Genomic DNA, 21063 nt, shown 5'->3' on the forward strand with positions numbered 1-21063 from the left:
AAAATTATAAATGTGCGATCGAAGGAGTTTGCACATTCGAGATCGTTACTCGCGACGCACGACTCAGTGACTGCTCACGCCCCGCTCGTGAATCACGTGAATCAGAGAATCGTTCATCCCAATTTGAAATCGCACGAGTGGAAGAGCATCCGTCACAATTACGAGTCTGAATCGTGAATATGTCTGCGCACGGCCAGAGAGAGAGAGAGACAGAGCGAGAGAGAGAGAACTGTGGGGCTTTTCTCCTGGCTCGGCAGGTTTGCGGCACGCCAACGGTTAGCGAAGCCCATGTGTTGCTTTACTTTACTTTGCTGTGCTTTGCTGTGCTTTACTTTGCTTCGCTTTACTCGTCTCTTCTCTTTCTTATCGTTCTCACGACGCAATCGCTCGAATCCATAGGAATCCACCCGCGCTGCAAATCGAGAGCTCTTCGTGCTCATCCCGCCGTCATCATGATCCGTGGTCTGCAGGCATACCTCCACGATCGTGGTCTCACACAGTCCGCGCCGCTCTCGGCACTCAAAGACACTCGTCTCGGTATCGATCTTTCCTTCTACCTCAAACAGCTGCTTTCGTCACCTTCCACTTCGGAGCCGCTGGTTGCCGCGCTGGGAGGTGCGCCCATCGCCCTCATCTCTCACATTGAAAATGACTTGCGCGCGCTCGAGAGAGCGCGTGTGAAACCCGTCTTCGTTCTCAACGGTATCCAGCCCAATAAGCGAGTGCGTCCCTTTTCCTACGAAGATCCCAGAGTCAAGCAGCGCCATCGTGCATGGGAAGCGTACGAAAATGGTCAGGTGGATGTCACGCATTCTCTGCTTTCGGCGAGCAACTCGGTGCATCACCCGGATCTGTACCGCGCCATCCTACGTGCGTTGCGTCACAGAAACGTCGAGTTCCTCGTCGCACCTTACCTCGCATCAGGTCAGCTCGTCTCACTCGAGCGACACTCGAAATCGTATGTGCACGCCATCTACGGTGCCACCGAGATACTTCTGTTTGATCGCGTAGAACGCGTGATCACGTCGCTCAACCTCTCGGAATCCACGTTCCAGTTCGTGTCTAAACATGCCATCCTGAACGAGCTGAGATGCAACGAGGAGCAGTTCCTTGACATTGGCCTGCTCGCCGGAAGCGACCTGTGCGCCACGTTCCCTGCGCTGCAAGATTCGAGCTTGGGCGCTCCACCACAGCATCCGGGCGCACCGCCCAACTTGCGTCAGATCAACGAGCTGGTCAAACAGTACAAGGGCGGTTATCCGCTCGTTGCAGCGTTCGAGGGCCATCCTACCGTGTCGAAAATCAACTATGTCGATCAATTTTGCCGAGCTAGGACGATTGTCAAGTTCTGCCTCGTGCTCTCGGCGGAGGAAGGACGTGTGCTGCCATTGCCTCTGGCGACACCACCTCCGCCAATCTCGATTGGAAATGCGCCTCACGCGGCTGCTAACGGTGCGGGTGTGGGCGCGGCTGCTGGCGGAACGTCGATCCTCACCGCTGCAGACGTGCCAGTCGACATTCACGAGGTCTTCTCGCATCGATTACCGGACGAGGTGTTCCTTCACCTTTCCAGGGGCCTGGTAGGTGCTCAGGTGCTGTCTTGCTTGACTTCAGGGCATGTGATTGAAGCGCCGCCGTTGGACAATGGCGAAACGGAAGACTATCGACGCTACGTACGCGAGACGCTCACCGAGACACCGCAATCGCCGCGCTGCGTTGCGGTGGCTCTCGCGGCGGCGGTGCTCAACGGATTCTGGTCGTCACGCAAGATCACGGGCATTTACTATTTTGCACCTTCAGTGGACCACGTGATTCCGCATGACTCGGCGGCGACTCTGCAACTGATCAACCGCGTAAATCAGTGGAACGTGTCGAATCGGTTCATCGAGGAGGAATTGCGACGACAGAACTCGTCGACGATCGATATTGCGCTGTGTCTGGGTGCGACGACTTCGGAGCAGCTGGCGAGCCGGACCAAGACCCCGCGCGTCAAGATGCCAGATGGATCCACTTGGGCACTCGAGAAGAAGGACGAAATTGTGGCCAACACGATTTGGCGAATGCTCGAGTTGCGAGGGTTCCTGAACCATGCGCACCTACATACGCCGTATGCGCGTGCGCTGTATTTGGGGTTGAAAAATTCCAAGTTGAATGATAAGCTGCAGGAAGCGCTGTTTGTGGCGCTGGAGCTGCTGCGCGGTGGGGCGTTGCATGCCAACTACTTTGGCGGAAAGAGCTATTCTGGCGGGCCGTCGTATGGGGATGAGGTGGACAAGAGACATATGCTGTTGGTGATGCGCGCCGTGTCGGTGTTGCAGATGGGATTTAAACCGTTGGCTTGGACGGCGCCTTTGAGTCGCGAATTGCTTGTGTTCAATGGATTTGTCAAGAGCACGACGCGTGCGATGCGCAATTTGGTAGAGATGATCAGTATGTCTCTGCTGTTACGCGGAGACGCGAGGAGGAAGCGCGACGACTACATCGACATCAGTCTCTCGCTGCCGTTCCAGGCGGATGTGAATACGGGCATGGGGATTCTCGTAAAGTGTTATCTGGACGGCCTACTTACCTATCGGGGCCGCCCAATAAGCGCCGACCAAGTCAACGACGCCGATGTGATCGACGCAAAGTCGAGCGTCCTCCTTGCGCTCGACGACACATTCGCCAATGTGAAACACATCAAGCACGAGCTAGCGCGAAGCTTCCGCTTCTGGCACTCGCTCCTCCTAGCCGTCAACACGCTCGCCGCCGAAAACGCCATCAGCCCGCACATCGTCCATCAATTCAACGCCGCAAACCACTGGCTCTCGCCACTTGCGCAGCTCCCTCCCTGATCCACTCTCGTCTGCTTGCACACCCATGTTCACGCGCATGTCCTCAGCCGCTACCCGCCAACGAATCACACCATATGCATTCACAATTCCAATCCGAGCCTACAAGGCGTGCTGAGCAACCACTTTCTCATCCGCCCTGCTCAGGTGCAACATGCTCGTATACGCCCTCCTACAAACGGGACATGCAAACTTGCGTCTAGGCGTCCGCCCTCTGCGTCTCTCTGAAAGTCTGATCCCCACTACTGAGTCGCGCAACTGAACCGCGCATTCGAGACATAGCCCGTGCGTGCACGGCAGCAGCAGTGTGGTCGGAGGCGAGCTGAGACAGATCAGACACTCGGAGCCGTTGCTCGCGTCCAGCTCCACATGTGGCGCCGCCATGTCTTGGTCGCCATCCACACCTCCCGCCGCCACCGCCGCCACAGCCGGCGGTTTCGAAGACAGGCCGTACAGCTCCTGCAGTTGAAATCGGTGTGGTCCGATCTCCGCTTCCTGGCCCTCGACTTGCGACGACCACGTCCGTTGCGCAACCTCGACGTGTGCCTCACGAGCTGCTTCCGTCGCATCGGCGCGCTCCCGCACCACCGCGCCCCTTTTAGACGCCAGAGACGTCAAGCGCACATAGCTCGTCTGCAGGTTGGGCTCCAGCAAAGGTCGTCCGTTCTCATCCAGTGCTTCCACCACAATCGCCACTTTGAGCGTCTCGCGCTCCGCCTTTTCGCGTGCAAGACGCTGCTCCCGTGTCTCTTCTTGCATCACTGCTGCAGCAGTGAGTCCATCAGTGCCTAGCAATGGTAAGCCATCCGCACCAACGCCAGCCGAGTCTGTCCTCGCTTCGTACGTTGTCCCCGTTGTGCCGGCTGCGGCTACCGGGGTTGCGGTTGCGGTTGCGGTTGCAGCGGTTGCGGCTCTACGCGGTGAGCGGCTAGTGTTGGCGTTGGCATCCTCATCAGCGTCGTCCGCCTCAGCGTCCGCCTCGAGACGCCGGTTAAACTCGAACCCTGGCGTTTCGGGAATCGCTGCTGGCGTTGGTGGTTCGGGCGCACGTTTGAATGCCGACGCGCGTCTTTCATCGCCAAGATCACCGCCAACTGTAGCACCACCAGGAGCCGCCTTCTTGGGCCTTGGCGGAGCATAGAACTGCAAATGCAAAGGCACGTTTGCCGTGTGACCGACGCCAAACCCTTTTTTGAGCTTAGCGACATGTACAGGCCAGCCGAGAGCGTGGGGAGGTGGACCGCACTGCGCCAACCACAATGGACTGCCATCTGAGAGTGGCTGAGCGCGAGCGCCGGCTTCAGCGCCAGGTGGAGTCCAATGGATCCAGCTACCGTGCTTTCGACTGGCACGAATGAAGATCTGGACGCTGGCGAACGGAGCAGCGCAGTCGTATTCAAAGTAGAGCGAGTGCGTGGGCTCGGGAAGTAGGCTCGCTGACGCGCTAGTGCTGCCGCAAGACAGGTTCGGAAGCACTGAGAGTGAGGCTCGGGAGCGCAACATGTTGGTATCGACGTTGGCATCAGGTGTCGTAGCCAGAGAAAGCTTGAGCGTGTTGCGCTTGAGATTGACGTAGGACTGGAGCGTTGTGCAGACGGGCGGGCCGTGGGTGGCAGGAGAAGGAGCCGGAGTGGGAGCGGAAGCGGAAGCGGGAGTGGGAGTCAGAGTAGATGCTTGAGCGATTCCGGTGCTGCGCTGAATCCAACGTTGGAGTGTGCTGATGTCGACACCTTCGCTCATGGCGATGGAGCCATCGACGGTGGAGGGAGCATCTCGGTTGAGCTGATGGATGAGGTCGGCGGTGGAGCCTTGCATCATGCCTGTAACGGGCTGGGATGGATCGTTTGTTCTTTCGGTGTCAATGCCTCCGAGCGAAGTGACAGACTCGGCGCCGAGAGACATCATGCTGAGACCAGAAAGCGAGGCGCCTCGAGCGCGTCCGCGTGAGCCGAGACGAGCGCGACGTGACGAGGCGGAGTTGTGCGGATAGGAGGCGGCTGGAGTGGCTGGATCAGCGACAGAAATCAAAACTTGATCGACGACTTGCGGTGATGATGGCGAGAGTGCGGTTGGTGCTGGCAAAGTGGGGGAAGCGGAATTGACGACGGCAGCGGGCTGCGGAACACCTGCACCATGACTCGAGACGGCACCGGAGCTGCTGATGCCGCTGCCAAAGTAGTTGGCGAGGTTGGGACCGAACAGAGTCGCGGCTTCTTCTCTTTCTCTTCGACTGCTCCTGGACTTCTTGACGGCGGTGGCGCGAGAAGCGGGAGCGGGAGCGGGAGCGGGAGCAGCGGATGGAGCGAGCAGGATGGGCGCCAACGCGTTGCCGCCGCCGAGCGTGCTGATGGTTGCGCCAAGCTGCTGCGCGTGCTGAGATTGGACGTGTGCATCTTGCCTTTGCCTCTCTTGGTCACGCTCGCGCTGGCGCAAGGCGGAGAGGGAGGGGACGGAAATGGCCGAGAGAAGGGATCTGCCAGAAGTGGCGCGTTCGTGTCGAGGTTGAGCTTGCTCCATGTCGAAATGGTTGTCGTTGTTGGCGGGAGCAGATGGAGAGCTCATCTCGAGTGCCTGGGATGGGTGGTTGGCAGAGCTGGAGCCGATGCCGAAGCCGATGCCACTGCCACTGCGGAAGGCACGAGACCACCGACGGTTGGATTGGGAGGAAGATGGGATAGCAGCTTCCTCATCGCGAGGAACGCGGTGGGGAGGCGCAGCTCGGGCAAAAGACAGCAAGCTTGACATGGTGGCAGCTTGAAAAGTAGTCGATCCAGGCCTGAGAGCGAACCAGGGAAATGTGGTGGAGATGGGAGTAAGGCCACTAGAGCAGGGATGACTTGACTCTCAATACGAATAAGCCAAAAGATGACAGCTGGTGCGACGAGGGTAGTGGGGATGTCGATCGTGTGTAGTCATAAGATTCGGCTTGTTGGTGCTGTTGCTGAAATTGGCGATGTGGTAGTGACAAGCCCAAGTCAAGCGAATCACGAATGCAAGTGGGATGATAAAGGGTTATGATTTCCGACATATCGATTCACGATTGCTGATGCGTGATTGTGTGATCGCGGGTGGCTCTCTAACCCCACGCTGCAGCCGTCACACTTACAGACTCATGACTGGTGCACTGAATTTCTGACGCACGCTGTACAGTATAGCAGCAGCAGCAGCAGCAGCAGCAGCAGTTGTAAGTCACGAGTATCAGCTCATTTTCATGATTCACGATTCGTGATTTACGATTCGCTCACACAGTCACGCTTGACGAGTGATTTCCACGTTCGTGCTTGTTGCCGTTGCTTGCCTTTGCTGTGATTTGAAAAAATCTGTGTGCCATTCGTGATTCCTGCCGCCGCTTGGTTCCTGCACAGAAGGTCACCAAACCTTTCCTTTTCTTTTGTCTGGATCTTGTATTCAGCTTGTTTGCCTTTGCTGAGTCGAAAATTCAGAGCGTGAATACAATCAACATCAATTCGTGATTCACTCTGAGACTTGCACCGCAATGCAATCTGTGAACCTGAATCCAGTACGATAAAACTGGGCCATTTCCATATACTAATACAATCGTGAATGTGAATGGTGGTGCGGATGATGGTGATTGCTGATGCTGCTCAAGAGTACAAACCCGCGTCTTGCCTTTGTCAATCCTGGCGTGTGTCCATTCACTTGCTGCGTGCTACTCACTGGTCTGCTGACCATCCACTCGTTGCTCTATCTTGACGAGGGTACAGTGATTGAGGTGGTGCGCAACCGCTACTAGCTCAGCGGCTCAGATGCGCGCGCGTATCAACCGCCGGGCACCTCGTGACGAACAACGCCAATGCTGTACGTGCTTTGCTTCTCGCCTACGAGATCATCGTACCAGGCCTTGTCCAATCCAGCTTTGCGTCGATCCTCGGCATTAAACGGCCCTTTGAGACGACCGATAAAATTTTTGCGCACCTCATGACGGAACACTTGGACGGGATCCAGACGGGGTTGTGCGTTGCTGCACAGCCATGTCATCCATCGATGGCCAGCAGAGACATGCGTGATCTCGTCCAGGTGGATCACGGTGAGCGTCTCGACACTCTGCGCATCGCCTGCGTTGGCAAACTTTTTGATCGTGGTCGGGTTGACGTCTAGTCCGCGTGCTTCGTGCACAAGGTGAATGATCGAGAGTCTGGCTGTGAGCGAGTGCGCCGTCTCCATGGCGGAATCCCACAGGCCATGATGCACTGGCAATGCTCCAAAGTAGCTGCCCATCTCTTGCAGACGCTTGCTGAGCAGCGAGAAGTGCTTGGCCTCGTCTTCGGCTACTTTGACGAAATCGCTAAAGAACTGGAGAGGCAATTTGCGCGTCACTGGACATGCATCTTGATCAGCGTCAGCATCGGCGTTGGCGTCGCCAAAGAAGCGCGCGCACAGCTGAGGAGCACGCGCGATCATGTCCCATGCCAGGTCGATTGCCCACTGTTCAATGTTGGCGAGCGAGTGCAGAATGGCGATGCGGCTCTTTTCCGTACCGCCGCGTCCGCGCTTGCCTTCTTGGCCTGGTCGAACGCGCACTTCCTCCTTGCTTCGTGGTGGTCGCTCTGGTGCTGTCTCTTGTGGCTTGGTGATCCATTCTCGTCGGCCCGTCGACGCGTCGCTCGTGTGCCATTGACCTCCACCGATCAGCTTGCATTCTCCGGATCGAAAGGCTTTGGCCGCCATGCGCGTGTACTCGACCTTGCCGACAGGATCCGACGTGTTGAGTACGAGCACAGCCCATTCTACCAGTGTCTTTGGGCGACGCCAAGGCGGTGTAAGCGGGGCGTCGCACTTGTCGGCATCGTTGTTGGGCAAATCATGGCGAGCAACACGCTCGATCGTGAGCGGCTGAGGTTGCGTATTGACCGACGAAAGTGACAGCAGCGCTGTTTGTGCATGCAGCGATTGGACAGCGTCTTGGCGCGATGCTACACCAGCTAAAGTTTCGCTGACGGGGCGTAGTTCGACGAGTTCCCACTTGGAGCAAGCACTGTGAGCGTCTTGATCCGTGCCAAACTTGGTTGGCAATGGCGCTTGGATGTACAGCGTGTCTTGACGAACCGAGCAGGCATAGACGCAAGCCGAGACACCGTGAGACGACTCTCCGGTCCTCAAGCTGAAATCGTATTCGTGCCATGGACAAACTACGACCAAGTCTTCGATGTCATCGTCAAAGTCGGTGTCAAGGTCGACATCGTTGGCCTCGATCGTAGCATTCTCAAGTGGGGCGCCTAGATGCGGGCACGTGGCTTCCATACAGTAATATGTGTCGTGGCTCGGCACGGCTGAGCTCGAGGTAGAGCTCGGTGCGAGCTGATCTGTGATGCCTACATTTTTGGCTGTTGGCGGTGGGAAGGAAAAGATGAGAAGTGAGTGGTACTCTTGGGTGTCTGGGTGACGCAGTGTGATATGATGGCGTGATGAGGATGCTAGCTTTTCGACCGACGCCACTCTGAACCAGGGCGTTGCAGCGCTCGCCAATGTTGCATCATCTGAGCTTGAACCTTGTGCCATTGTGGTCATCGCTTTGAGCGAGACGAATATTTGCGCCTGCCGCGCTTGCCGGTCAATTGCGTTGGTCCGTTGGTAAACGATGGTGTAAGAAGCAAAGTGACCGCTGACGAGCAAACAATCGGTGAATCGTGAAATATGATCAAACTCGACCCTTTTTTGGTGGGTTACGTGGTAGGCTGCCCCGCCAGTCACGAGTCATGAATGAGTCTACGAAAAGCCGATGTCTGCCTCGAATTTTTCAGTTTCTCATTCACGATTGTCAATCACACATCACGGTTCTCACTCACGGACTGATTCTATGATTCACGTTTAACTTATTTAATAATCACGAATCGTAAATCACAACTAACATTAAGTTATCAGACACAGGCACAGGCACAGGCACAGAGCCACACTCGTGACGTAGGGTTATGTGCCGCGTTTGTGCTTGGAGTGATTGCAGAGAAACAAAGATCTTAAGGCATTCAAGGGTCCTACGCCCAAGAAAGCCGAGATTTGAGCTTGTTTTGCTTCATATATAACTATTTAAAAAATTAGATTCACGATTCACGATTGACAGACTATTGCCTTGAATTAACTTATGAATCACGATTCGTGAATTACGCTGTGCAGCTGCAGCGCACATGTACCAAAATCGTGAATCGTGAATCGTGAATCGTGAATCGTGAGTCGTTCGTTGCACCCTGAGCGTGGACCGTCAACTTGTATTGCGCATATTCGTGATTGGAGCGGAGTCATTCACGATTGAGTCGTGAGTGTTTCGTGTTACTTTCGCGTTAAGGTGCAAGTCAACTCGACCGGTTTGTGTTAACTATACACGATAGAAATCCCAAATCGTGAATGAATCGTGAAGGCAGTCAACACTTTCATTCGTCCTTCGTCCTTCGTCCTTCGTCCTTCGTGGTCACACTCAACTCAAGCAGAGGCATCGTGCGTCGCTTGCCTTTTCATCACCGTCGATCATCCTGACAACCCGGTTTAGGACGCATGTCAAACTCGACTAGCACCATCGGACAGCCTTTTCCGTCTACCTCGTCGTACGCTTCCCGAGCCTCATCACGGGTCATGATTCTTCTCGGGCGCTCAACCTTTTGGCATTGACAGCATCGCTGCTGTTGCTGCTGCTTCCGTTGACAGAATGGCAAGCGCTTTCACCAGACTCTTTTCGCCCTCTCATCGCAAGAGAGCCTCCAGCTCCTCCTCTTCACGTCGTCAGGAATCCACCCGCACGCGCTTCCCTACCTCGTCCACCTTTGATCTCAGGCACTCAATCCCCGAAGAATCATTCTCAGCAACTGATCCTGCCTTTCCCAGCTCAGCCTCGGTCACAAAGCTCACCGTCGACCATCTCAACCATCACCTCTCGGCGCCTATCAGCGATGCCACTCTGCGTCGCAGATCCTTGGCCATCGATGCCACCCACGCAAACAGCACGCTCCGTCCGAGCCTCCCTCGTTCCTTTAGCGCTCTCGACATTACCTCGCCACTAGATCCCAGCATCAACGCAAACTCCGCCTTCACGCCTCCCTCGAGCCAGCCTCCGTCACCACCTCCAGTAGATGACGACGACGACTTTGATTCAAATCCCCTGTACCTGCACCTCTCTGAGCACCCTCAGCTCGCCAACGATTGGAGCATCGCAAGCCTCGCCCTCATACCACTAGCTCGCACCATCACCTCACATCACGCCATCACTCAAGATGACCTCCAGGATCCCCATTTCATCGCCCTCCATGCCTTTGCGCCTTCCAGGCTGTACAAGGACCAGTTCGTCTCCGTTCGCTCCCTCAAACATTCCAAAAGCTCGCCATCAGCCACCACATTCCCAAACGATGGCTATGACTGGGCTCACGTCACCCTCACTGCTACCTTGGACTCAGATCAACGGTCTCTCACCATCACAGAGACCACGCACGCACCTCGTCCATCCTCTCAAATCCTTTCTCTCTCCACCGATTCTGCATCAGCAGCCCTCCGCTCGGCTTCCACCATCAAGAGAAAGGTGACCATCGTGTCCGAGACAACCATCTACCGCACTTTGCCTACGCCTCGTCCTGCCACCGCGTCGCCAGACCAATCAGCTTTTCAGGTCACAAGTCGTTCTCACCCACCATCATCGGATGCACCACCCCTCAGTACCAAAGTGCGCGTCCTTTCGGTAGATCTACCCATCGTACAACGTCGAGCACAAGGCGCTGGCGCCGACAGCTCCTATCAAGCCTCGCATCAACACGCACCGCCCCCTTTGGACTCAACCGAAGACGAGCTGCACGCCTCGATTTCGGACCTCATCCTCGAGCACGTTCCACCAAAGCGTCTTTTCGCCCATGATCTGTCCCTCTTGGCCCAACCCTCGGTCGGCTCGACTCAGCTCGCCGAAGCGCTCACCAATGCCTTTCAGGTACTCTTCTCAGCAGCGCATCAGTTTTCGGCCTCCTTTGTCTACGTCAAGGGTTTCGACAGCTACAATGCCCACCGCATCCGTCGCGGCATCTGGTTCAAGGCTTGGAAAGCTTTTGAAGAGCGTCTCGGCTCCGATCATATTGCTCGTCTCAGCGTCGAGGCTTTTCATCGCATCAAGTCCCTGCTCGAGAACATCGTCATGGGTCTAGTTCACTCCAAAATGTATGGTCCCATCCAGGACCAGCTGATGGATGCTGACCTCGTCACCGACGATGTCCTCTGTGCTTACAATGCGTTCAACGTCACCCTCGCTGATTTCGGCGTACAAAACGTCGCTCTCAGGCAACGGCCCGCTCGACTAGCCACTGCCATCGACGTCCTCAGTCAAGGTCTTGACGACGATGGTGGCACCCAGCTCGACGACGCCCTCGCCCAAGGCGATATGCAGCTGCTCACTGCCATCCTGAATCGCCCAGCTCTTTCACCCATCCCCGTCGTCGCCCAATCAGCTTCTCTCGACCAAATCCAAATCCAGTCCGACCTAGGTCTTGCCATACTTCCTCATCGCCATCTGAATCATGGCACTTCGCACGGAGAGCTTCATCGGCGCACGCCTCTTCAGATTTTGCAGACGCTTCGAGCCACTATCGACGAGATTGGCTGGGCCGCCGATCGTCATCCCACCTCTTCCGGCCGCCGCGCATCTTCTTCGCACGAAAGGCCACCGCCCTTGGGAACCGACGATCTGTTGCCCATTTTGAGTTTCGTCTTTGTGCGTGCGAGACCTGGTCGACTGTGCAGTATGCTTTACTATGCACGCACATTTCAGCTCACCGACACCGCCACCTCGCCCGAACTGCAGTGGGCGCTCATCACCTGCGACGCCGTCGTTGCCTACCTCAGGACCGATCCGCTTCGACTGTGTAGGCGCAGCTCAAGCGGAAGCATTGTTGCCGATCCTTCGCGCAAAGGTTCGCGCTCACACTCGGGCGCGCAGCCGGGTGTCGTGAGCGCCAACGACAGCCTCTCGGTGCGGTCCATGTCGTCTCGTTCTCATCAGGGGTCCGCAGCTGCCTCGACATTGCAAGCGGCCACGCTCATGGCTCGCTCTCCCTCCGCAGTCGACGGCGCTGGATTCGTACAAGCAGCCTCACCGCGCTCACCCCACTCGCCACGTTCGCCACGTTCAACATCTCCCTCAGCTGAGGCCTCTAATGACCATTTGGCTGCGAGCAGCAGCAACTCGTACTTTTTTCGCCACGCCGACGTATCAACAGAACACGTCGCGCATGCCACATCTGAAGCGAGTCCGCGGCTCCATGCCGAAGGCTTCAAATTGCCAGGTCTGCCGGCGAGCGTCTCTTCGCGCCGAAACAGCCGCATCTTACAGCAGCGGCCTACTTCGGTTTTTTCGCTGAGCGAGGACGGAGATGCCATCAGTCTTTTGCCGGACACCTCGCTCGACGCGTTGGAACGGCGCTCATCGCTGGCAACCTCTCAAAGCCCTAGTCGTCGGCTCACGACGCGCGATCGGACGTTTTCTTCGTCATCGAGCTCGACGTCGCACAACGATGTCCAGATTCGACCGCAGATTGTGCGTACCATCAAGCGCTCGCAGGCGGGCAACATCTGTACCATCAATCGTCTCGAACGTACGAGCAGCAATGGCAGCACGGCCAGCAGCAGCCAGATCCACGTCCGTGTCGTGGGTTCTTCGTCGACGCGACCGGTTGAGACCAGTACGGCCAACGAACCTGCAGTGCTGGCCAATGCGTCTCCGGCTCGATCGGACCGACGACGTAGCTTTGACTCCTGGACGGCATTTTCTCTGTTTTCGTCAAGCGCACTTTGCGGTGCGTCGGCGAATGTGGCGACCGAGGAGACGAGTTCGATAGATGTGCAGGATGTGGCGGATGTGGCGCATGCTTCGACTTTGTCTGACGGGCATGGAAACGGAAAGGTTAGCGAGCATGCCACGCACGTATCGCGAGGCTCCGTGGGGTCAGCAGAGACCGGCACGTCGTCGGGATGGCTGTATTGGCGGACGGAATTGAACGGTGCGAGCCGACGCAGTTCGGTGTCGGCTCATGCGAAAGGCGCTTCGTTGCGGGGGGAGGGTGATGGAGCCCCGGGCGCCAAGACGGTAGCTGTCGAGTCGGATGATGCCAACTGTCAACCGGAAGGCGTGGAAACGCCAGAGGTTGCGTTTCGACGCTCGGAGCGCGCAGCATCGGTTCGGCCGAGTGCGTCGCGCGCATCGCGCGCGTCAGGATCGGATTTCGGCGCGCCTGGACAGTGGGCGTCAACGGAGGCGAGCGCGACCGGTTCGGTGTCGTCTCGACGCGCGAGTGTGCAACGCGGCCAGTATAGGGGCCGACTGTTGTCGACGTCAGCCGCGTTAGCTGTATCAGCAGTGCCATTGGCACCGCACGTGGATCGAAGCGGTATGTCGACAGCTGATCTGACGCGACCGACGGCGAACGCGCAGAGCATCGGCTCGTTGAACGCGTTCAAGGCCAGCTTACATACCGCCTCGTTCGTCGTTACTCGTCGCGATCAGGCCACTGACAACACACACGATCACATCCCGGATATGATCGCTTACGGCACCCCTAAGCTCAACACCACACATACACCCTTGCACAACCCTATTCTCACCGCGTTCTCTCCCGCCCCAGACTCATCTTCCCCATCACAATCTCACGCCAATTCTCACACACATCCATGCACCGCTCCCTCCCATCCTTAGCACATACATCCTTTCACTCGTCACACACTCGTTTCCTGGTACTCGCAATGCATGCGTCACGTGCACCACATGCATCGTTGGCAAGTTCTCGTTCGCTTTCAGCACATGGTGTGTTTTGAATTGCACGCAAGCTGAGCAATGAGCTAAAGAAGCATGGGATGCACGATCGGAATGCTAGGAGGAGTGGAACTGGGCTAGAAGAGCGCGCTTTCAGCACATGGTATGTCTTGGATTGCACGCAAGCTGAGCGGTGAGGTAAAGAAGCATGGGATGCACAATTGGAAAGCTAGGAGTGGAACTGGGTCAGGAGAGCGTGGATGTCGGGGTTACCGAAGAGGTTCGAAAAGTCCTGGTCCGAGTGGTCGAGAGGAGCATGTGGTTTCGTGGGAGAAGTGGTGGACGAACGCCACGGTCTGTGTGGACTGAGGAGCTCTGGGATGCTGGGCGAGGCGGATTTCTGCGAGCCGAAACACATTTCCGGAGCGAGTGTAGGCAGTATGCCAGAATGCGATCCGATTGCGTTCCTGGTGGACGCAGTGAGTTGTACAGCCCTGGGCGAGCCAGAGCGGTTGGTAGAGGCGACGTGTGCTGCGATGGCGGTGCTGCGCGTAGCGCTCAAGTCGGCGAGATGCGCGCCAAACTCGGTGTCTGGATGCAGCTGGATATCGTTAAAGCTGTCAGCTGTGATCGCCGGCGCACGAGCCGCAGCCGCAGCCGCAGCCGCAGCCGCCATCTGCTTGTTACTGCGCGACTGCTCGTCTGCATCAACAGGCATCGAGAGCGATGTAAGCACTCCGTCTGCATCAATCCCAAATCCAGAAGCTGCAAGAATCCCGTACGGATCTTCGAACAGCTCGAACAGGTTCGCGTTCCCGGCGTCCGGTGAATCGTCCGATCCCGCAGGAGACGAGCCCGAGATCGACGACGAAGCATCCTCAACCGTCGCTGGTAGAGGCCGACGCCGAACGATTGCGGTCGGTGGCTGCAAGTTGGCTACCTCGCCTTCTTCTTTCTCCTTCTCTTTCTCCTTCTCTTTCTCCTTCTCTTTCTCCTTCTCCGATTCCGATTCAGCCGCCTGCTTAAGCTCGGCGCCATATTGTGTCTTAACAGGCGACTGCGAAGCACGCGCATGACCGGGCGAAGCGTCGCTAGGCCAATCGAGCTCGCTCGGAGTTGGGAAGATCTCTCTCATGCTAGATGTGCGTCCCCATCCATCCACCTCGATCGTGCTCGTTGAACTTTGTTCAGTGGGATGATCAAACAGTGGGCTGCTATGCGGCAGCTCGAGATGCGCAAGCTTGGCCGCGCCGTTGTTCAACCTAGACTGCGTACTGGCGCAGCTGAGGTTGCGTGCCAACTTGCGCGTCACACGACCCAGACTCGGCGACGCAGGACACGACGTCAAACCCGCCGATCCCTCGCGACTCTCGCTCCCTGATCCGCGGTAAGGTCCTTTGACAAATTGTGCCTCGGCCTTGTCGTCTTTGTCGTCCGCATCCACTCCACGAGACGCACCGCGTCGAGCGCTCGCCTCCACTTGGCTCGGCTTGGTTGACACTTGCGACTTGCGCTTGGTTGCGCCGCGCGCCGATTTGTTCGTGTTAACCTGTTCTGATGGTGAAGCAGGCGAAGCAGGCGAGCCCGCCGAAGCGAGCGGAGCGGGCGAGGTGAGGTTGCTGCTCGACTTGCCGTTGCCATTCGAGCGCGCATCGCTCGAAGAGAAGAGCGCACGATGCAGCACACCTTGACCGGAGCGTGTGCGACTGCGCGTCACCGGACTGTCGTTGTATGATGACGACGCGCCGCCAAATCGTCCACCGGGCGAACCATTCGAGCCGACCATGCTCGGCCCAAACTCTCTTCCGAGCACTGGACTCGCCGCACGCTTTCTGCAAGGCGAAGCGTAAGGATTCGAGTCGGAGATGGTACCCTGCGGGTTCTTACGTGGACTTCTTCGTAGAGGAGTGTGCTGGCCGTTGCGGTTCAGATCACCAACCAAAGTGCCGGGCGTCTGCAGTGGTCCGAGCGGACCTAGCTCCTCAAAGTCAATGTCGGTCTCGCTCATGAGCGTGTCGAGCATGGTTCCTGGGCTCGAATTCATCAGGTAGCTCGGCACGCGGAATCGGACATCGCGTGAAGGGCTTGCAAGCATTCCGTCGCCCAAGTTGGGCTGTGGCAGCGTGTTGACGCCGTCGGGCTGCATCGAGCTAGCATTCATCGACGGACGCACCGGGCTCGACTGTGCAAAGTTGATCGGGCGCGAAGTAAACATCTGGCGGCCTTGCTGCGGCGGCATTGGTGCACGGAATTCGCTGCTCTGTAAAGAACGGCCGAAAGAGGCAGGCGATGCTTGTGCGGAGTCCTTTGGCTTGGATGTGATGGCATTCGAGCTGGTGCTGGCCTGCGTGGAGCTGGTCGAGGTCGACGGTCTTCTCGATGATACCGTGTCGGACTTCTGGGCAGCAGTCGTCGAGACGTCTTTGTCAGCCCTTTTCCCTGTCACCGGCGACGACTTGGACACCGGCCCTTCATTCTGTGGCGCCCTAAAAGAGCCTTTCGGGCGTCCAGGTCGCTTGCCCTGGGGATTATCGCGCATGCTCCTCTTGCTACGCCACTGGCCCGTGCTGGGGTCAAACATTTTCTCACGGCCGGCTGCCATCTTCTTGTTGAGCTTGGTCTTGCGTTTTCGCTCCGAATCGCGCTTTTCGGCGTCGCGATTGCACGCCTCGCTGAGGGTGCGTGGCAAGCTCGACTTGCGTCCCGCGCTGGACGCGGGCGTGGTGGCGTCAAAGTTGGACGACGTCATTGACTCGTCCCAGGGCGTCGAAACCGTGGAGGGCGAAGCCGTGTCAACGTCCGATTCATCCATCTTGGCACGTTTGCCGTTGCACGCTTCGACGGTGTCGCGTCGTCGCTTCGCAGCCGCAGCTGTAGCCTTGCGCTCTTGATACGCCTTGGTGGCTTGCTCTTTCCTCCAGACGTACTCTGGACGCGTGTGGTTCCACTTGAGGTAGTAGAGTCCGCACGAATTGCAGGAGGACCAATTTCTATTACCGTCGGTCTCGATAGGGCCGACGATGCCTGCGTAACCTAGTTGCAAGCCAGGTTCGGTCGACTTGTGGGTGTTGACATCACCAGTGGAAATTTTCTCTGCAGCTGGGTTGTTGATGGTCGTGCCAGCAGGGAGCTTGAGAATGCGCCAAGTAGTAGGTCCATCGGTGCCGCAGTTGTAGCAGATGCGATTCGACGTATTTGATGCGTCCTTGCATTGGAGTGACGTGCTGGGCGAGTCTTGTGCATCAAACGAGGGAGAGACAGTCGATTGACGCCGCGAGCTAGCGTAGCCTGTTTGAGGAGAGTCGTTGGAGGCAGTTGCCGTGGCACTGTTCTCCTTGCCCGGGTGGGATGGTTCGTATGGCACAGGCGAGCAAAAGTTGGGCGCGGGGATGGTTTCCAAAGGACAGGCGGAGAGAGCAGGGGAGGTGGATGCACGGCCTGCTGCTGCTGCTGTTGTTGTTGTTGTTGTTGTTGCTGTTGCTGTTGCTGTTGTTGCTGTTGCTGTTGCTGTTGTTGCTGTTGTTGTTGCTGTTGTTGTTGTTGCTGCTGCTACTGGTGCTGCTGCTGGTGCTGCTGTCGGGGTAGGATCGGCAGCTGGTGAAGGAGCCGTAGAATTGGAAAAGACGTGCGCGACCTGCTGAAGGAGGCTTTCGAGCTGCGCTTGCTGGGCGGGTTCAGGAGCAGATTTGGACGACCTTTGTTGAAGGCTCTGCAAGATGGTCAAGAGCTGCGCAGCGGACGGATTGGAGGGAGCTGAAGATAGGGCAGAGTTGAAAGATGCAGCCGACGCAGCTGGTGGTGATGCTGCAGCGGAAAAAGATGAGAGAGTAGGTAGGCTAGGCGAAGCAGCTCGAGGCTCAGGAGCGGTTTTTGGAGGAATGGCGCGATCGCGAGCCTTGTGGGCCTTGCGTCTGGAACGAGGAAGCAAAGGTGCGGAAGGTCTGTGGATCTGAGGTTCAAGAGCGCCATGAGACGAGGTGGAAGAGGTTGGATAGTCCGGCTCGGAATGGAAGGCGAGCTGCGAGTCTGGTTCGACATGGCGAGAGGAACGTATGCGGCGTGTGGCTGGAACGGCTTGAGTTTGTAAAGACGCACTATGGGCGGATAGACTAGTGGAGGAAGAGGCAGAAGTGTTGCTGGGGCCAGCACTGAAGCTGGAAGCGGACGAAAAGCCGCGTACGAGGTCAAAGTAGGTATCCTTGCTTCTTGCCTGAGACTCTTTGAGTTTGATGACGACCTCAAGGACTTCGATGTGATCCTCGTATTCGCGGCCATTGTCGTAGCGCAAGCGTCTGCCGTCCGAGCGGATGCGGCCAGTAACGGTAGTTTGGCCGTCGCCGTCCTCGTGCAAGGCCCAGTTGAAGAAGCCCTTACCGACGAGGATCGAAGTGGGAGCGTCTTTTGGACGGAGTGGACTGGAGCTGAGCTTGGCAGCGCTGGTGTCGTTGTGTTCACGTGACGAGCTGGAGGAAGAGCGAGTGGGCGTGGTGTGTCGACGAGAGGAAGGAGAGCTGAGCTGCTGTGCGCGCATGGTTTCCTCGGGGTCGACGGCATAGATGATGTAATCCCTCTTACCGTCGGGCAGAAGTTCGGGACTAGCCATGCAGACGGCGCCAAGGCAAGATTTGAGGGAGACACGACCTAATCTTAGCTGACGCAGCGGGGGCGAGTGGTGGTAGTTGCTGCTCGAAGACTCAATAGGCGATGGTGGGGTCATGTTGGGGATGACGATATCGACGGGAATCGGACGGCCGAGTCGTGCTACCATGGTGTGACTGGGACTCGAGTCCAAGGTGTATAGGACCTTGACTGAAAGATAGGGAGGAAATGGAGGAGATGGCGATGGTGAGCATTAGTTCGGATGCAGTCAAAGCACCATTGTGAAATACTTACTGTCCATGCTTGCATCCATGCTTGAAGCGTGACTGGACATGGCGCCGACCCGAGCAGGATGGCTGTCGATCGAGTCTGCGCTAAGTATAGGGGATGTCGATGAGGTCGTTGGTGTGACAGAGCAGGATCAGGGCTGAGAGTGTATAGAGACTGGTAGCATTGGCGAACAGTGGCGAGCAATGGCAAGGTTGCGATCGACAAAGATGCGGTGAGCGATCGTGAAAAGCAGCTGCCGACACGGTGTCGAAGTTGAATGCGACAAGACGACGCGTGGTATGCGGCCAATGAGCGATGGCAATACGAGAGGTGAGCTTGCAAAGTAGGATGAGTCGAACAGCGGCTGACGGGTTAGAAGGGGTACGGTAATGCAGTGCGTGCGTGGTAAGGAACAGACTTGACGAAGAGAGATAATGGTGGTGAGAAAAGAGACAGCAGAGGCACGCACGCGTGTGATGTCGCGAGGAAGATGGTGATGGGAATGACGGGACGAGTATGAAGGTTGTCAAAGCGCTGAAACGTGAATCGAGGATCGTTGGAATGTCCAACTGAGTAAGCACAGCGAGCACACGACGTGATTCACGATTTGAACAAAAACAATCACGAATCGTGAATCGTGAATATCCGCCGCTGTTTCGTGCTACGTTCAAGGTGATTCCAAGTTTTGACACGCCGCCGTTGGTTTGCGTTGCGATTCGCGCCTCACTCACACACGTTCGAGCGCGTAAAGAAGCGTGGTTCGCGTCGAGCCTCGTTTGCTCCACATGTTTCGTGATTCGTGATTCGTGATTCACGATTCTCTCGGCCATACGTGCGACGTTTGCTACACGAGAAACACGAGGCGTGAAAAATGTGAATCATGTCGTCTTCCACGGCCTAACATTTGTATTGTTCATGGTCCGTGGTCCGTGGTCCGTAGTCTTTGGCCCAGCCCACGTCCCTCGATGATCACAGAAAAAGAGTCAGAGTCACGACGAGTGGAAAGAGAGAAAGAGACACGAGAGCAAAGGAGGCGCTCGCCTATTCGCGCATTCGTGAAGCGCGGGCTAGCTTCACACGCTCCTGATCTAGTCGGTTGGATCGGTCCAAGCTAGCAGCGCGGCGTGTGTGTGTGTCAAGCAGGCGTGCTGCGGCAGGAACAAGGGTATGCAAGCTTCACGCCGCTGAACCTTGTCGTTTAGCACCAACAGCAGCGGCGATCCCATCGTCAATCACGAATGAAGCGGCTCGTGTGTCATTCATGATGTGTGCTGGCTCGTCGCCGTCGCCCAAGTTACGAGTTGGGTGGCTCAACATGACGCCCGCCTAAACACGAAACCACCAAGTCGTGACTGTCGAGTACGAAACGTCAATCGTTAACCGTGGATCCCGAATCGCGAATCGTGAATCGTGAATCGTGAATCGTGAATCGTGAATCGTGAATCGTGAATATTTGTCAGTCCATTCCATCGTGAATCACGAATATTCGTCATTCACGATTGACTCGCGACTTGGGACGATGGAGCAGCTGGCGCGCACGCTGCAAGTCACGCTTTTTGGAGCTGCACAACCCTTACTCGTGACTCACGACTGGCACATTCGTAATTCACAATCACGTATCACAAATTGCTCACAACTCGGCGTGCCGATTCACGATTAACTCACGACTATAAACCGTTCCAGTACGTGGTACAGTACAGTCGCGAGTAGCGTATTCGTGATTGTAAGAGTAAGTTAGATAGAAGACTAGTCGCTGCGGCACGCACAGCACGCTTCTTATCCGAGCTCGTCTGAACCCTGTTTGTCTCGCACACCAAAACAAAACGCAATTGTGATTCTCATCTCTCGTCTCTCGGTCCCCAACCAACGCCGCCGTTGACATCCTGTGCCACGGTAAACGCCGTGCATCTTGGTCGCAGCCAGCCCACTGTGGCGCATCGTGCTAGCCAACCTGATCGTGGATTGTTCATCTTGCATATCTGTGGGTGCAGGGTTATCCGCCTGCTTCGTCTCGGCGCATCATCAAGCTTGGGTCGCTTGTCGACCACATTCGCGGCCACCTTGGCCAGGGCGGCAATCATGACCGACAAAGACCCCTTGCGTTCTCCGCTCCCACCATCCGACCCACCGCTCAGCCCGAGAGCGATCCAGTTTGCAGATCAACTCGATCCTTCTCCGCGCCCATCTCGCGACGTTTCACCTATCAAACTTGGCACACACCACCACCCCGCAACTGCCTCTTCCACTGTCGATAGGCAGCTCTCTCCCGATCCACTGCGACGCCCCGTGTCGCCAGCAGCCATGTCAAAGGATTACGGCTCCTTTCAACCCGATTCTTCTTCCCACCGCCCGACGGATTCGCCCAATGCAACATCAACAGGCTACCGTGCTTCTGGCCCGGGAAGGATCAACTTACCGCCTTCGCCCTATCTGGGCTCTGGTGCTGACCTGCTCACCCCAAACCAAGACGACGCATCTGGTCCATCTGCCACTGCTCGTGCAAGAGCACCTAGCATGAGTCCTAGCATCGCCACCTCGGGCCAGCGCCGCAGAATGTCGTTCAAGAGACGAGCGCCCAGCGTGCAACAACGACAAGGCTTCCTTCAGCGCGCTTCAATGGGTGTCTTTCCCGGT

The 21063-nt window shown here is 56.9% G+C and overlaps 6 protein-coding genes across 6 annotated transcripts in view; 3 read left to right on the plus strand and 3 right to left on the minus strand.

The window, feature by feature from the left end:
• Positions 1 to 452: 452 nt before the first annotated feature.
• Positions 453 to 2834, plus strand: UMAG_11968 (uncharacterized protein; the record flags this gene model as incomplete). The annotated part of the gene is made up of 1 exon (XM_011392285.1): positions 453 to 2834. The coding sequence occupies one exon, from the start codon at positions 453 to 455 to the stop codon at positions 2832 to 2834; it is 2382 nt and encodes a 793-aa protein (XP_011390587.1).
• A 99-nt stretch (positions 2835 to 2933) lies between these two features.
• On the minus strand, positions 2934 to 5576 carry UMAG_11969 (uncharacterized protein; the record flags this gene model as incomplete). The annotated part of the gene is made up of 1 exon (XM_011392286.1): positions 2934 to 5576. One exon carries the CDS (start codon positions 5574 to 5576, stop codon positions 2934 to 2936), a length of 2643 nt encoding a protein of 880 aa, XP_011390588.1.
• Positions 5577 to 6611: 1035 nt separating this feature from the next.
• On the minus strand, positions 6612 to 8351 carry UMAG_03905 (uncharacterized protein; the record flags this gene model as incomplete). The annotated part of the gene is made up of 1 exon (XM_011392082.1): positions 6612 to 8351. One exon carries the CDS (start codon positions 8349 to 8351, stop codon positions 6612 to 6614), a length of 1740 nt encoding a protein of 579 aa, XP_011390384.1.
• Positions 8352 to 9489: 1138 nt separating this feature from the next.
• UMAG_03906 (uncharacterized protein) lies at positions 9490 to 13503 on the plus strand (the record flags this gene model as incomplete). The annotated part of the gene is made up of 1 exon (XM_011392083.1): positions 9490 to 13503. One exon carries the CDS (start codon positions 9490 to 9492, stop codon positions 13501 to 13503), a length of 4014 nt encoding a protein of 1337 aa, XP_011390385.1.
• Positions 13504 to 13789: 286 nt separating this feature from the next.
• On the minus strand, positions 13790 to 18328 carry UMAG_11970 (uncharacterized protein; the record flags this gene model as incomplete). The annotated part of the gene is made up of 1 exon (XM_011392287.1): positions 13790 to 18328. The coding sequence occupies one exon, from the start codon at positions 18326 to 18328 to the stop codon at positions 13790 to 13792; it is 4539 nt and encodes a 1512-aa protein (XP_011390589.1).
• A 2180-nt stretch (positions 18329 to 20508) lies between these two features.
• UMAG_15063 (uncharacterized protein) overlaps positions 20509 to 21063 on the plus strand; it is a gene marked incomplete at both ends in the record, with an annotated part of 3411 nt that continues 2856 nt past the window's right edge. The window contains one exon of the mRNA XM_011392297.1: positions 20509 to 21063. Within this exon, the coding sequence (XP_011390599.1) occupies positions 20509 to 21063 (555 nt within the window).

Source organism: Mycosarcoma maydis, chromosome 11 (assembly GCF_000328475.2).
Source record: "Mycosarcoma maydis chromosome 11, whole genome shotgun sequence".
Lineage (NCBI taxonomy): Eukaryota > Fungi > Basidiomycota > Ustilaginomycetes > Ustilaginales > Mycosarcoma > Mycosarcoma maydis.